This window comes from Papilio polytes, unplaced genomic scaffold, assembly GCF_000836215.1.
Source record: "Papilio polytes unplaced genomic scaffold, Ppol_1.0 DF823399.1, whole genome shotgun sequence".
NCBI lineage: Eukaryota > Metazoa > Arthropoda > Insecta > Lepidoptera > Papilionidae > Papilio > Papilio polytes.
Genome location: NW_013525805.1, coordinates 2459749 through 2476788, shown reverse-complemented (window position 1 = coordinate 2476788; position 17040 = coordinate 2459749). Strand labels below are relative to the sequence as shown.

Here is a 17040-nt window from a genome sequence, read left to right as displayed (position 1 = left end):
ACAAAGTCTGCCCGTGCGAACGCACGCTGACAGACCGAAAAAAAATTTTAAATGCCATTTTAGTTATCAGCAACGCAAATACATCATCTTCCCGAAATCCTGAGTTTTTTCTTTTGATATTACAAACAGACACTCCAATTTTATTATATCTATAGATTACTATCGAATTAGAAAGATGAAAACATTGTCATTTGATACCAACTTCTTTAAAAAATAATTATTGATAGTATATGTATTAAATATGAGGCATATTTTAAGAAATCCATACTTATCTTTCCTTTATTGAATTTTACGACTTTATTCTTACTAATATAGTTCCGCTTTTAGTTAAAATTCTTGTTCAACTTAGTTGAAGTATTTTCCTGTAATCTCTTACGAATACTTTAAAATGTAAATGTTTTTAAACATTAATATGTTGCAAATAACTTTAAATATTCGGTTATCAAACCGTCAATGTATTCGTAACATATCGAAACAGCTCAAGGATGAACGAAGAGTTATTTTAGCGTCGACGCAGACGCGTTTAAATTTAGGTTGTTCTGTGGTACATCATTGAAAACGGAGGAGAGTTAAATTGTCCTAATTCCGACGTGATACGCATCTTAAAAATTTTAATTCTCCTTTCCTCCGTCTTTTCAATAGGGTATTCTGAAATTCGATCTAAATAATTCAACGATACAAAATTATTAAAAACATAAACGTAAGAACATAAAGCAAAAATTACTTCAAATTCCGCTGAATACTGAATTGTATGAAGTTTATCTTGTTACCTTTTCAAGCGTTACAATAAACAAAAAATATGAAAAGCCAATGGTTTCTTTTCACACTTTCATTCAATAGTGGCTAACTCCCGGCACTCCGTCGTGCAATTAAAAAAAAAAGTTAGTGGCCTGTGTTCTTCCCGACTATCCTCTACGTCTACGCCAAACATCGTGATCCGTTCATCGGCTTAAGGTAATCTAACAAGCATCCATCTAAACTTTCGCATTTATAATAAAGGTAACATTTCCAACACAAGAATTGCATTCCAATATTCATTAGGTCACCTAGAAGTATTTTCCTTAAAACATTGTTCATCCTTTTACCACAATTAGTACGTACTAGCTGTTCCCGTGCGGCTACGTCCGCATGAAATTGTTTTATTGTTTACATTTGTCAAATTATCAATAACAAATGTCAAAATGACATGACATTACAAACCTTGGCAATCTTGCTTCCTTGATGTTGGCAGCAACATAAGTCTCTTTCCCACATTGGGGTTTTTACCTAAAATATTTAACCCCTAAGTTTACTGGCATAAAAATATATAGCCTAAAGCGTGACGTAAGTGTAGGACTTTTTATTAAAAAAGATTTATTCAAAAATATGCCGTAATTGTTGACAATTTAGAAAACAAAGAAGTGTGTTACGCTTTATTATAAAACTATAGAAGTTTTTGGTTACATTTACCAAAAGTCCCAGATGTCCAGAGACCTCGTGCTTTCGCAATAGTCAGGTATCTGTCGCCGTTTCGCCGGCGGCCTCGCGCCTGCTTCCTTACCATTTAAGGCGCCCGCAGACCCTGATAATGCTTCGACAATTGAAAATAATGTAGCCATATTCACTTAAAAATATACAGGACAGAAAATACGACGCAATGGAAGTAGCTGTTGTAAATAAACTCTAATGCTAGCATATTTCAGAAATAGTCAATAATGGTTTATGTATGGTGTAGTTTTTGAGTTATTACAATACATACAGAAATCTAAAAACTACTGGACCGATTTCAAAAATTTTTTCACCATTAAAAGCTGCGTAACCACAGAATAACATTGACTACTGTTTTTGTATTCCACTCAGACGAAGTCGCGAATATCAGTCAGTAATAAATAATTTCCAACAGGGTTATTATATTTACAGACAAATTATTCATAAATAAATGAAGGTTTTTAAATATTGAAATGGTACATTCTCAAATCAGGGACTGCAACCTTACAGTACTTAATGCAAAAATTTACAGGCTCAGTTTTTGCTAAGCGAGTTCACCTTCTTACTCAAAAAAGGATTCAATTCCATAAGTCCGGGCACAAAATTCATGGTCACAGTAGCTTTGAAAGCGATCGTATGAATTTCTTTATTATAACACAATTGCGTTCATTATTATCGCGTCTGGAGGATACGAGGCTCCAGTCTTTTGCCTCTTAAGCATTCGTGTTACCACACCATATGTTGTTTGACCTTGAGGTAACAATACGATTTTTATAAATAACAATACAACAACTAAAGTAAATTGACAACTAAAGATTTTTGGACAAGCAATTCGTATGCCGTCATCCAGTCGTTCTTTTTATAGGTAATTTACTTCGCAAAAGGGTTTTTAAAGATTATGTTGATGTCCAGCTTGTTTTCTTAGGCTTAGTTATCTAAGAATGACGCGGTCAGTTACCTTAGAATGCGGTCAAAATGCCTAATATAATACAAACAATGACCTAACTTTACCTGCATGCTTAGCTCGCTACTGTAAATTGTGTTATACCTAAATGTAACATGCTAGTTTTTGCACGCGACTTCGTCTACGGAATAAAAAAAAACTTACTAAGTAGCCTACGGGTTTTTCTACCTACTTGTTTTTTCATTATTGTAATATATGTGTGTCGTAATTAGTAAAAGTGATTATTGAAATATATTTTAACTTGATTTACCTCATTAGTGTGACAAGTTCCAAGTATAATTGACAAAAAAATGTTCGTTTGCTGATATGTTTCGTTTAAACAAGAATCTTAATTAATATGACACGGTTACGCATTTCTCTTTAATTTTTTTTTTGCGTTACCTGGCGTAAATTGATCAAGATTCCAAATTTTGACACTCAACGACATCTATTGTTACGTTTTGGTAAATAGTTTTCAAATTATACCGATAGATGGCGTTGTTTCAGATTGTCACTATACTAAAAAAATATAGGCTTTTCGTAATGTCAATAATTATCGCAATAAGAACAGATTTAATATTTCTTTCAATGCACGAAACCTTATTAAGGGCTGTAAATTATCGGATTATCTTACTAATGTTATAAATGTGAGAGTATAGATGGATGGATGGATGTTTGTTATAGTTTGTGGCTTAAACGCCTGAATGGATTTTGTTGAAATTTGAGATGTAGAAGATAGTCTGGAAGAACACATAGGCTATTCGTTTTTTTTCAATTCCACGCTGACGGTGTCGCGTGGGAAAGCTAGCATGTGAATAAAGTAACATTTATAATTTTCAAAATCGTTTATTCACGTGCAACATTAGAATTACAGTTCACATATTTATAACACTTAGGAAAAATTTTGGTACTAACAGACTTATAAATAAACGCGATATATAGTTAAACTTAGAAATAAACTGAGTATAAGCAAATATTAGTACAGAATTTGGTTATATTCACTTCATTCCTAAGTTAAACTTTATACGCGTTTATTTGTAAGGCTGTAAGAATTTACGGTAAAATAAGATTGATTACGTGTTGTTTTTATGTCTTAATATTTCATTAAATCACACACATAGATAAAACATATGATATGCAACAATTAGACATTAAAAGAATACTAAAACTTGGCTAATTCTATGTATTATAAATTGTTATAATTTATTGTAATTCAGATCGATATTTCGACCCCAATCAATATACAACGTCATACTTTTTCCGGTGACGGCACCGACCAGTTTTAGTAATTCAACCAATATATCTAATAGTTTAACAAACTCCTAATTATCCTATTTATAACTAAAACATTCACTCGCAAAATTTCCACATGATAATGTAACTGAAAAAACACTAAATCACATATTTTTAACTATATTTATTAATGAATTTTACTCGTAAAATAACAATTAACTGAGATGTTCTTATAGGATCCAACTGCTGTGACACATTACGTCTTGCTTTTTATTTTAAATAACAGATACACTAACTTTTTATATTAAAAATTAAATTACATCTTTAAGAAAATCAAAGTTTCCCCTTTCAATAACAACAGTGACTTATCTTAAATCTTAACAAAAAAACCACTGCTTTCAGAGAAGTTTTACAGCCAAGTACTTAAACGATATTTAAATACGTAACAGTGTTACATGATAAAGCCAGCAGAAGCCTAATATTTTATTAAAATTTTGACTGTTCAATTGTTCAGTTAGAATTAAGTAGCTTTATAGTGTGTCTAAATAAGATAGATTAGTTTGATAAATGATGCATATGAAATGTCGAATTGAATTTGTATGAAGGCAAATGCTGTACTTAATAGACAGGTATTGCAGTGACGAAACAAACACGCAGCGAACAATTATGAATATAATTATCGAACTCAACTAAAATTATTATTTTATTTAATGGACAATTTATTTTATTTAGTGAGGTTTCCTCAGTCTAAATTCGTTTCAGTATTCAGCTGATAAACAATTGAAATTGGTACAACAAATTACCACGTGCTTTTTGAATAACATCCAAATTGTTATTTACATTATTTGTTAATTTAATCGCAAAATCTATTCAATTTAAACCATACAAATATACATAATTATGTTAAGTATAGTACTTCATCAGCCTAATTAAATGCGGTATAAAGTTAAAAATAAATTCTTTTTTTTGTAAGGCTGAATACATTTTAGTGCTATAGACATTCATTTCTGCCAGTTTTAACTGAATTTTAACTGTACAGTGTAACTGACTGTAAAATCAATTTTCCCTAGACACAGAAACATTTAAAACTGCAAAACTTGTCTGTAATTTGCGTAATCGTTAACAAAACCAAAAAAACCAAGCATTACTCCAAATTAAATAACTTCCCAAATAGTCACTGAACCTTTCTATGGTATTCCGGAGTCGCATTACCATAGTCTTGCAAATTGAATAGAGTCGACCTATTAGTTACCATGTATTTTAATAATTCATGTATATGACTTAAAACTAACTGCAAAGATTTCTCATCGGTGGCCGTGTATGCCAACATTGGTCCCATTTTAACAAACAACCTCAACAAATGTATCGAACCGTATATCTGTGACATTTGTGTGTCCGGATATTCTTGTAATATTTCACTGTATTGAGGTCGTTCAAATTTATATAACAATTGTGAACCGAGCGTTGCATTAAAATATTCTTTTATACCTTCAGTTATTTCTACTAATACTGAATGTTTAGCTGTATTATGTGACTTACTTGATTTTTTAAACGCGAGATAGTTATCTAGGATCTGTGAGACAGTTAATTTTGCTGGTAGAATCGCTAGTTTTTGCTGTCTAGTGATCACATCCCAGTCGTCAACGAGCCATACTTTTAATTCTTCAGGTATTTTGATCTTAACTTCAACTTTTGCTAAATATTGTTCTTCAGACTCGATAGATAGATCTAGACGTCCACGTTTTTTCCTAAAAAAATTAAAACACATTAATCTATCCATATCTATACACTATATTAATATTATAAAGAGAAAAGATTTGTATCTTTGGATTTTTGTATGTACTTAAATAACTCAAAAACTACTGGGGCAATTTCAAAAATTCTCTCATCATTAAAAAGCAACATTTTCACTGAGTAATATAATCTACATTTTTTACTAATTTAAATTTTACGAGAATGAACTCGGAAACAATGGCTAGTCTATACAAATACAGTAGGATCTCGATAACTCAAACCTCGGTAACTTAAAAACCTCTATAACTTCAAAAAACAATATGTTCCCTTCCCATCAGAGCCCAAAACCACATAGACCCTTGATAACTTAAAACCTGTATAACTTAATATATTGTGTGTTCCCTTGGACTTTAACTTATTGAGGTTCTACTGGATAATAAAGAGTAAACACATACTTTGTTTTGCAGGATTTCAACAATCGGAGTATATTTTTGAATGATTCTTTTTTAATATAAATCCTTACACTTACAACATGGTATGGGCTATTTATCTTCAAGTTGTTAAATTTAGAGGGTGAATAAATTGGCAACAAAGTCATGCGAGAAAGGGACAATAACTACAACCCAATAGCACAGAAGCAAGATTGCGCACAGTTACGGTTATTGTTAACAATAGAAACAGAATAAGTTTTTGCGTTTAAATTATTATTTTATGACTTACCGGCTGTTCCAGTGCGGCTTCATCCGCATAAAATTATGAAAATTGTATTTCATTGTTTACATTTGTCAAATTATCAATAGCAAATGTCAAAATACCAATTACCTTATTATGGCAATTTTGCTTTCTTGATGTTGGCAGCAACTTATGGTCTCTTTCCCACATTAGGGTTTTTATCCAAAATATTTAACACCTAAGTTTAATGGCATGAAAATATATAGCCTAAAGCATGAGGTAAGTGTAGGGATTTTTATTACAAAAATAATTATCCAAAAATATGCTGTAATTGCTGACATCTTAGGCAACACAGAAGTGTGTGTTTACGCTTTATTATAATAGTAAAGAAGTATAGATTTAATTGTTATAACTTACTTAGGTTGATCAGAGCCGGAGTCAACAGTTGTATCTTTGCTCTGGGTTTTTGTAGCCTTGGCTGGTATTGGAGTACTCTCCGCATCTTTCCCTGAAATAAAAACAATTAAACTAGATAAATAATTGCATTACAATGTTTGTTTTCCTTTTGTTATTTGTGATTGTGTTGTTAAGTGTATATAGCTGGTATGTTTTATTTTTATTTTTAGATAATATCCTTATACTACAGGTAAATCAGATTACTCCAATAACTTTTACAGTAATTAATGAAAATCATACTTTAACAGTTTAACTGCCTCTGATTAATCTGGATGTCAATTTTATGTTACCATAAATATTTATCATTGAACAATTCAGTACAAATACTTTGTTTATTTACTAGCTTTCGCACGCGACTTAGTCCTAGGAATAAAAAAAAAAAACAAAATGCTACAGCCTTTGTAAATTTATGGACTATTGTCTACAACTATGCCAAATTTTATTGATATCCGTTCAGCAGTTTAGACAGCAAACATTAACAAACATCCATCCATCTTAACTTTCGCATTTATCTACTTAACATATTATGGTCCTTCGAGACGGATTAAAATTTTACTTAAACTAACAGTCATATCATTTTAATGGTGAAAAGAGTTCTTTAACTAAATATTAAAGGACTATGAGTAACCGTTAAACTGGCGTTAAAAATCGCATTTCATGAACCTACTCTTAATAATGTTTCAATAAATATGATATGCCTAAAACATGTACCAGGGGCTAGTCATAATATAAAAACGGCTAGTTTAGTTACTAGTTATAGATAAAAATATGACTATGATTTTTTTGGTAAGGCATATAGGTTTAGACAGAAGACCTATGTCTAATAGTGGGCAGATAATGTCTGACGATGATAACATAGGTTTATATATTGAAAAACTATAAATAGATTTTCTGCAGACATCATTATGTTAAAGTATATGTATATTAATCAATAGTGTAATAATAAATTGGTTAAATGCTTAAATAAGCCAGACAAAAAATGTAAGTTTCTTACCAGCAGGTGTCGAAGCTCTGGATTCTTCTCTCGCTGGAGTTCCAGCCGCTGTCTCTGATTTACGACCTTTAGCAGTGGCTGTAATTGTAATAATTTTAAGCTATGTTTAAACTTTATTTTCTACGAGTAGAACATTATTTTCTACTAGTAGAACATAGAGTCATGAGCAACAGCTAGCTGTTGCTCATGACTTCATTCATAGGTAATTAAAAAATAATACAAAATATAGCTTATATTACCCAATGATAACATACATTTATATGAAAAAAAATTTGACTTCGGCCCTGTAATTTTTGAGTTATTTCAATACATACATAAATACAAATCTTTCATCTTTATATTAGTATAGATAGATACAAAGTCATTAATGGACAGTACTTTGTGATTTTGTTATTACTGAACCATTGAGTTTGTTGGGTTTATGCTTTTAAAATAATAAGACTTACATTTTTTGGTTTTAACAGGCTGTACCGAGTGAGCTCTCTGCACTTCCTTCTGTCTCTGAACATTTGCTTCATTGTATTTCAGAACTCGACTCTCTGGTACCCATTCATCCCAACTGAAATGTTAAATTTATAACTTTGAAATGTAGAGCAAAACAGTAACTTTAACAACTATTTTATAAAGCATTTTTGTTGGAATTTTGTGAGGTTATAATATAAATTTGTTGAACCAGAACTTACCACAATAAGAAACAATGTGGTTCATAAAGGTAGGCAACAAAACAGAATGATTTTTCGTAGTGTTAGCCTACCCTATTTAATTTTTCCCGCCTAAAATATGCTTCTAGATAAATATTTTTTATTGATCTAAAAGTACTTTCGTTTATTGTTTTGTACTAGACAATAACCGCCATAAAGAGATATCTTTATTGCACAAAATGTAAAGTATTAACTTACTTTTTATTCCAGCCAGCATAATGAATTAAATATCGAACGTGTTTGTCTTTCGTTACGGAACTTTTGAGACATTTCGCCTCGTAAATAAGAGGACCGTGAAAACATAACACCTTTTCTCCTGAAAAGTAAAAGGTTAAAATCTCTATAACATAAACCGATGGTAAAATTAGTCAAGATGGATTGGCATTATTGGATACAAACCCTCCGCAAACTTCAACTTCGGTGCCATTTTAATCAAATTAATTGAAACTCCCTTTCTATACCTCCACCAAAACAATAAACTGTTAATCTTATTCTCACTATTATTTAAATTTACAAGCTAAATTGACAATTTACTTCATTCAATGCTGCAGTCAACTTGACGTTAACTTATCGACCATAGAGTAAATAATTTACGACAGACTATATAAGTTATCTAGCTTTAACAAACGCTAAAAAAACTAAATTTCTAATAAAAAAAAAAACATTTTAAGCCATGACCTTGTACGTATAATTTAATTATATTAATCTGGAATGAGAAATGTAACGGCTCGGCAAGTTGTTCACCAACTTCTAAACAATCAATAGATTTTTGTTTTTAGTAAGATTTAGTAAGATCGACAAGCCTTGAAGTATTAAAAGTAATTTAAATAATATAAGGAGATGTAATTAAACAACAAATAAAAGTAAACATTTTACTGAAACATGGATATTGATACATTTCATAAAAAACATTAAAACATATTGTGCGAAGTTTTTATGTAATTCACTCAGTGAATAGCTTCGTTATAACTTTACTCTTATTAAAATGGAAGACATGTATATTTAAGAGTCCTGTTGTTATTAGTAAGATATATCTTAAAGATAAATGCTGTGGGAATTGAGTATTAATTACTATTTCTCTTTCGAAATAAAAAAAATAAGCACCCGATATTATTGGCTTTTTGCAGGATCCGTTCAAACAGAAGACGAAGAGCACATTTTTTATATCAAATGAAAGCTTTATACAATTGCAACAAGGTTTAACTTTACTGTGCACGTCTTTTAAGTGTAAAAATACGTGTAAAGTCAAATTGAACTTTATTTCAATGGAGTAAAGATCGATTTTATTTATTCTAAAAATCCCTATGTCTGAACAGACCTTTCATTATTTGTTTTTGATTTCATTTATTTTTGATTTTCATATTTTAGGAGTTCTTCTCAGTGACCTTGACGACGACAGCCTTGACCTCTGTGTAGTTCTTGATGCCGTAGGGTCCGTTCTCCCTACCAAGACCTGACTGCTTGTAACCTCCGAACGGTACTTGATTACCGAATACATTGTAGTCATTCACCCAAATTGTACCCGCACGAAGACCCTAAAAGGACGTGCATACATCTATTAAAAACAAGAAAAAAAAACTGTGGAAGAAGTACCTAAGTGTTAAGGTTACGAAAACTTTGACGCAAACATTCGTGTTAGTACATCATAGAGATTTTTTTTTCTTTTAATTGTTCTTATTGTAGTCAGTGATTATAATTACCGGTCGTTAATAAAATGCATACAAATAAATGAATGACTTTAGCATGTTAATTAAAAAAAATCACTCGAAGTAATTCTAACATTGTTTTTACATAATACTTTACTTACTTATCCTACTAACATTATAAATGCGAAAGTTTAGATGGATGGATGTTTGTAGAGTTTGTAGCTTAAACGGCTGAATGGATTTCGATGTAATTTAGATGTAGAGGATAGTCTGGAAGAACATATAGGCTACTCACTTTTGTTTTTATTAATTTCACGCGGATAGAGTCGCGGGCAAAAGCTAGTACTATGTAAGTTGACAAACGAGCATATGGGCATCGGAATTCGAATACAGAACTAAATGCCCATAGACAGTGAAATTCGCTAAAATAGAGAAGCGAATGCCCATATTTAAATGCGTTTCCTATAATCAAACACACCAGACATAAAAAAATACCTGTATAAGATAGTTAGTTTTGTCCAAATCCTTAGAGAATATGGCAGCGGCGAGACCATAGTGCGTATCATTTGCGCGTTCGATCAATTCATCCATTTTGGAGAACTTCAGAATCTGCTGCACCGGGCCGAATATCTCATACCGCGCTATATCCATATCATCTCTAACATCACTGAACACAGTCGGTTGTACGAAATGTCCCACAGTTCCGGCGCGCCCTCCACCAGTGACTAGCTTCGCGCCCTGGCTTTTCCCGCTTTCTATTAGACGTAGTATTTGCTCGTGCTGATCCTTGTCTACTTGAGGACCTTGTTCTGTTGCTAAATTGAAAGGATCCCCGACTACCCGCTTTTTAGCGCGCTCCGCCGACATTTCGACGAATTTATCGTATATCGATTCTTCGACGAATGTACGTGAACCTAAGGGAGTTGAATTTAAAGTTTTATTTCACGAACAAAATCTAACTTTTTACTAAATATGATAAATGCGAAAGTTTGGATGGATGTTTGTAAGAGTATTGCTGAACGGATCTTAATGAAATTTGCCTTTTGGGCGTTGGTCTGGAAGAACACACAGGATACATACTTTTGTTTGTTTAATACCACGCGGACGCAGCCTCGAACGAAGGCTATTTAAAAGTATATTTTATTTTAATACTTTGAAGGAAAATCCGGGATCAGAGTCATTAATTGCTCAATAAAGTGTGGGTTTTTCCTTAATCTACACTAAGGGAGACAATTAATTAGTGAGTTGGACTAAATTTTAAGAACATATTCATATAAATAATTAACAAAACCTTTTTTATCACTATTTAAAGTTAAAACTTGGAAAAACGATGCCATTCGGATCGAAAGGTCTTCAAAAGACCATACTTCAGAATAGTTGCTTACCAGCACAGCAGCATTGCCCCATGTTATAGAAGACGGCCATATGCGCCTTCTCCACCGCGTACTCCAGGTCAGCATCAGCCAGGATGATGTTGGGGGACTTCCCGCCCAGCTCCAACGTCACACGCTTGATGGTGTCCGCCACGCCGCGCTGGATTGCCTTACCTACTTCTGTTGACCCTGGATAGATGATGAGGATATTTTTATGCAAATTGATGGCCAATTTGGGTGTTTCCCGTTGGGCTGTTCTTATCCAATAACGTTTTTCCTATTGGGCCAATCGACCTATTTCTTGATTACTTCATGGTAGCAATTGTAGCAATCGGTAGGCTGATCGTCCCATCGGGAAACGCATGAAAAGTTTCGGCGACAAATAAGTTTAAAAACAATATCATTGATCTTAGGGTCAATAACTATTGCATAAAAGACCTAAATGGACCTCCAAATTAACATACCAAAGGGTTCGAAGCTTACTCTTAGTTAAGGTTAACTAAGCATTTGTTCCAGTGCTCCAGTAATTTACTTAATTCTTTAAGTTTCTTCACAGGAGGTCAAGTTTTTCCCTTCATTGTAAGAACTTATATCTCACCTGTGAAAGCGATCTTGTCGACATCGGGATGCTGTACTAACGCAGCGCCGGCGTCTCCGAAGCCCGGCAACACATTCACTACACCTTCGGGGAAACCTGCTTCCTATAAAATGAAGACTTGTCGTTTTCCACCAGAAATACCCTTACAAAGACATTATCATCTTCAGGAAAACAGATAATTATACAGGATTCTTTACAGTCGGTCAGCACGGTCTAACACGAAAATTTGTTAGTGCACTTTAGGCCCGCTAACGTAACAAATACTTTTAGGTAAATTTTCGTGCGAGATCTCTGATCTGCCAAGTTACAAAGGAATAAGAAAAGTTGTCCTATACTTGTTTATGAAGTCAAAGATTTTGACATAATTCGAGCCATTCATGACACAAGATAACCTCGTTTTCAAAACATAAGCGGTAGATTAGATAATAAACATTGTCATATACCTATATAACTAATTATTGCTTCAATGTATGATCGACATTTTTCGGTTTAAAAAAAATAACTGTTATGCAATAAATATTACACAATAGTATATCATTATTTATAAATTCAATTAAAACTTCTTACATAAGTAGCGCTTTACAACTGGACTGGCATAACTGGCATAGTATGAACACTGACTGGTACCAGTCCATACATTAATAACTGGCAACTGTCCAACTGTACTGGCCTAGTGTATCGGTGTATATACGCGGAATCCAAGCACTTACCTTCACAAGTTGTGCGAGGTAAAGCGCGGTGAGTGGTGTTTGCTCTGCGGGTTTGAGGATTATGGTGTTGCCAGTAGCAAGAGCCGGTCCCAACTTCCATGATGCCATCAACAGAGGGAAATTCCATGGGATGATCTGACCGCAAATGCCTGTCACAATGGTGAAGTTACAACTTAGAGTTCTTCAAGAAAAGAGCATAATCTGTGAACGCATTTATTTATCTGGAATGTTCTACGGTGAAATAAATACGTTTCGTTCTCTATAGTCAGTTTGGATTAAAACGAAATAAGTAGCCATAAATACATCCTGCACGTTTATGTTAATTTGACCTTGTTGACCTTGATATAATTATATTGTACGTGTATATTACAATGCATTATTCAATTGATAAGACTAGTACGCGATAAGCTCCCAAAAATAGAGATACTCTTGTTCATAAAATAACATCAAATAGATATAAAAACTACATGGAATAAAAAAAACATATGGTAATCGCACGCGTGAAATAAAAACATTGAAAATATAGCCTATGTTACTGATAACGTAGCTTTTTATGGTTTAAGAATTTTTGAGATCGGACCTGTTGGAGTTTTTATATGTTTGTATACTGGCAGGCAACACTGTACACACTGATGATGGTTTTTTTAATATTAGAAGATTAAATTATAAAGAATTCTACATTTGATGTTTATATAGTGAGACTTCACATCTCGACACGGAACAAGTAACATTGTAGGACTAATAAACTTTGTATAAAATATGGTTCAGATATTTTAAATATAATGATGATTAACTAGAAGAAAGTGTTTCAATAGCCCCACACCTCCAGAGCCCCGGACGGGGGAAAGAAACCGTCCAACAGGACCAGTAGTTTTTGAGTTATTTCAATACATACAAAAATACAAATCTTTCCTTTTTAAAATACTAATAAAAATTGGTATAGACACACCACCCCCTAAGACTAAATTAGCTTAGCGGTTGGCACATGCTATAATTATTATTTGTCGACCAATATCGATATTAAAAATGTCCTAATACAATCAATAAACCTTTACGAATAAATACAAAATTATAATTCTCAAGTATTCACACGTTTTGTCGTCAAATTACGTAAGAATGTAAATAGCCTAGTCATTCTAAAACACTGCAAGATTAGGCAGTCACGAACGTGTTTTGAGTTAATGCATAACTCGCCAATAATAATAAAGCTTGATATATTTAGAATTAATAAAGGTAATTCTTTCCATACATGTGTTTATAATACCGGCGAATTTTCAAACTATATGATATAGTAAATCGTAAAAATCTAAGTAAAGTCCGCGCATATGCTTTATACCAATAAAATTATCTACACTCGAGCTTGAATTTTTTTTTAATCACTAACACAGCAGCATTGTGTTGCTGAAACGATATCGCGTTTTGATTTGTTTGACCTTGAACTTTTTAATGTCACGAAAATTGTCTATTCATGTTACATCTCATAAGTCTGGAAACTTCTAGAATAGGTAAATGCATTAATATGGTATACGAGTAGTTTTTATGTCTATTTTAATTTTTTCGATCCTTTAAGAGTGGGGGAAGCTGCCCCCAATCCCTGGCCACGTCTATACTATTATCGTCGCCGTCTATTTGGATTGTATCGACATTTTATCGCTTTAGTTGTATAAATAAATATTTGTTGTGATAAAACGGTTGAGCGACATGTTATATTTTCGTCAATTTTGCATTGTAGTCTCACTCATTTTTTATTCTTTTCGACTTATTACTGAAAATCACGTAAAACTTACCCACAGGCTCATGCCTTGTGTATGCGAAGTAATTGCCATCAGTTGGCAGTACATATCCATGGTTCTTGTCAGCCCAGCCGGCGTAATAGCGTAAGTTCTTAGCAGAAGCGGTCACGTCACCGTAATATGACGCGGTGTATGGCTTGCCGTTGTCAAGAGTCTCCAAGCTCTAGAAATATTATTCGACATGATCATATAATAATGGCTATAATCAAATTTGCTTAAAATTAAAGTAGATGCTGACAGCCATTGCTCAAGGTTACGAAAAAAACTCTAGAATTATCCATTTGTTGTTATAATATAATAGAGATCCGATTAAGTGTCTTTTACTGATAAAACGGTTTAAAAACCTATGATGTAATATAAAAAATGATACAACAAACACTTTATAGTTTTTAATGTTTAATTAATCATATCCGTCTGTTATCGAGAATTAGGGATACCGTGTTTATTAATTTAAAGGAACTGGCCGGTTTAAAAATATAAATAGTTAAAAAAAAAGTAAATCTAAAAATAGAATCTTCTCGACCTTGACCAAAACCTGGCGCGCGAAATCATTCGACAACGCATATGTGGGACAGATTACACAATAGTATAGTATGTAGATGTTTTTTTTATAACTTTTATTACCTTTTCAACGTCGATGTTATCTTAATTGATTTTAGCTCGAAAAATGTGTTAAACAATACTAAAGTATTTTTTTTCCCATGTTTATTCAATGTAAATTAAGTTTTTTGGCATAAGACACTTTGTTCTCATTAAATTAATATGTTATGAGGTTATCTCAACAGATTTTTTGTATTATAAATAAATCATATTTTTGAATATTAATATTTTAATTTACTTCAAACTGTACTTTGTGTTTTTATGGACATTTAATTGTTTTTAATAGTATGGGAACATTGATTTTTTTATTGCCATTATGCATAGCACCTGCATAGAATGAAGAGTTTCTAGAATCGTGTTCGTCGCCAAGCTGTGATCGTTTTTTACCAACTGTTTTTTCTAAAACACTGGCAATTCAAATAATTCTACAAGTATTGTTTATTTATAGCTATTCGATCGCGGTAACAATCCATCGTAACTTACGATTGTTCAAAAATACTACTCGACAACTCGCCACAATCACAATGGGACATCCACACAATATTATGAAATTTAATAGCTCTTCTCTTTCCTACTATTAGTAATGTTTTTTGAACCATGCCTGTGGCCAAGGCATAAGGCGTTTTGAAACAAAGAAAAATTGTAAAATAGAAGAAACTTGAAAAGAAGCTTGTTTTTGTGTCATTTTTGCCTATCCATGGGCTCAGTGGTCCAATAAGATTTTTCCCATTAGACCAATCAAAACTGTTCAATCAATCAATCCAATTAAAAAAAATCCTCTATGACCGATTGATTTATAGAATAAAACACCAGTAAACATCCCTTATATGAAATTTCTTTTTTTACTTACAGCTATGTACACCTTGTCTCTGTCAATGAGATCAGCAAGTCTATTAAGTAAGTATCCCCTCTCTGAAGCATCCATTCGCCTCCAAGGCGATCCCAATCTAAAAAAAACATGATTTAACTTAATTTCAGACAAAATTATCATTAAAAAACTGAATTTATAAGTCAACTAGGAATTGTGAGGAAACAATTAAATAATTCTACAAGTCATGCAAGTAATGCAACTTAAAAATTTTGAAAAATAATAAAAATGAGTATTAAAAAAAACATACTTTGGAGAATATAGCAAGATATGTTTCTTTATAAAAAAAAACCTTAATAAATTAAAAACTAATTGTTTTTATATACTTGAATGCATCTTTAGCGGCTTTCACAGCTTTGTCAACATCAGCTTTGCCGGCTTGTTGAACTTCTGCTATCACCTTCTCTGTTGCTGGGTTCTCTGTTGTGAATGTCTTGCCGTCTGAAGATTTTACCCATTCATTGTTGATGAACAGCTATAAAAAGTGTATTTAGTATTTTTTAAAAACCTATATAACATATAAGTATGAAATGTAAGTAGTAGTATGGGACTAGAGTATCCACAATTCCATAAGTTAATTTTTAGTGCAAAAATTTATATTAATTGCATTTTATGTTAAAAAAATGTTTAATAAGTTTTAATTGCAAATTATTAAAAAATCTAGACGTTTTCTTTAAAATTTCGGTATGAAAAATAAATTAAGGGTAGTAAGATTTCCGTCACTAAATAAAAAGATTTAATTAAAAAAAAATCATCAATCCTTCGTATACAATTATTAATAGCATTAGGTAAATTATTATAGCTTTATAATGATTGACTGTTAAATTGATTTGCAATAGTTGAATCATCTGCGTACTTATAAATATAGCATACCGGAATTCAGGTTTGTTTTCTATAGTTACGGAAAATAATTACCCCTGTGTATAATATATCTGGGTTTGTTTGGGGTGCCGGTGCAGCAGCGGCCGAAAATTTCGCTTTCTGCACTTGCAAAATTTTGGTAAAGTTTCTTAACATATTGAGTAGATTTTTATTTCTTTTGATACACTTAACGCCACCCACCACACACTATGCCGGTAACAAACTGATTTCAAGTTTTTTTATTTACGTTATACGTTTACGTTCATATCGCTATTTAACAGTTAGCTTAAAACAGCTATTATTTCAAAAATAACATATCGTATCGCTATTTCTGTTTCCTTTTCTCTAGCACCTTTAAGAAAAGTGAACGACTGTTGATAAGAAATTAGAA

The 17040-nt window shown here is 32.3% G+C and overlaps 2 protein-coding genes across 2 annotated transcripts; both read right to left on the bottom strand.

Annotated features, from left to right (window-relative positions):
* Positions 1–4360: 4360 nt before the first annotated feature.
* LOC106104769 (mortality factor 4-like protein 1) lies at positions 4361–8761 on the bottom strand. The gene is made up of 6 exons (XM_013284899.1): positions 8600–8761; positions 8399–8516; positions 7946–8058; positions 7500–7577; positions 6467–6557; positions 4361–5391 (listed from the first exon to the last, which is right to left on the bottom strand). Exons 1-6 carry the CDS (start codon positions 8625–8627, stop codon positions 4818–4820), a joined length of 1002 nt encoding a protein of 333 aa, XP_013140353.1. The 5' UTR covers positions 8628–8761; the 3' UTR covers positions 4361–4817.
* A 510-nt stretch (positions 8762–9271) lies between these two features.
* LOC106104868 (aldehyde dehydrogenase, mitochondrial) lies at positions 9272–16901 on the bottom strand. Its single transcript, XM_013285059.1, has 9 exons — positions 16704–16901; positions 16115–16263; positions 15771–15867; positions 14315–14483; positions 12528–12676; positions 11818–11920; positions 11232–11408; positions 10342–10760; positions 9272–9735 (listed from the first exon to the last, which is right to left on the bottom strand). The coding sequence occupies exons 1-9, from the start codon at positions 16803–16805 to the stop codon at positions 9565–9567; spliced, it is 1536 nt and encodes a 511-aa protein (XP_013140513.1). The 5' UTR covers positions 16806–16901; the 3' UTR covers positions 9272–9564.
* Between the last annotated feature and the right edge of the window lie 139 nt (positions 16902–17040).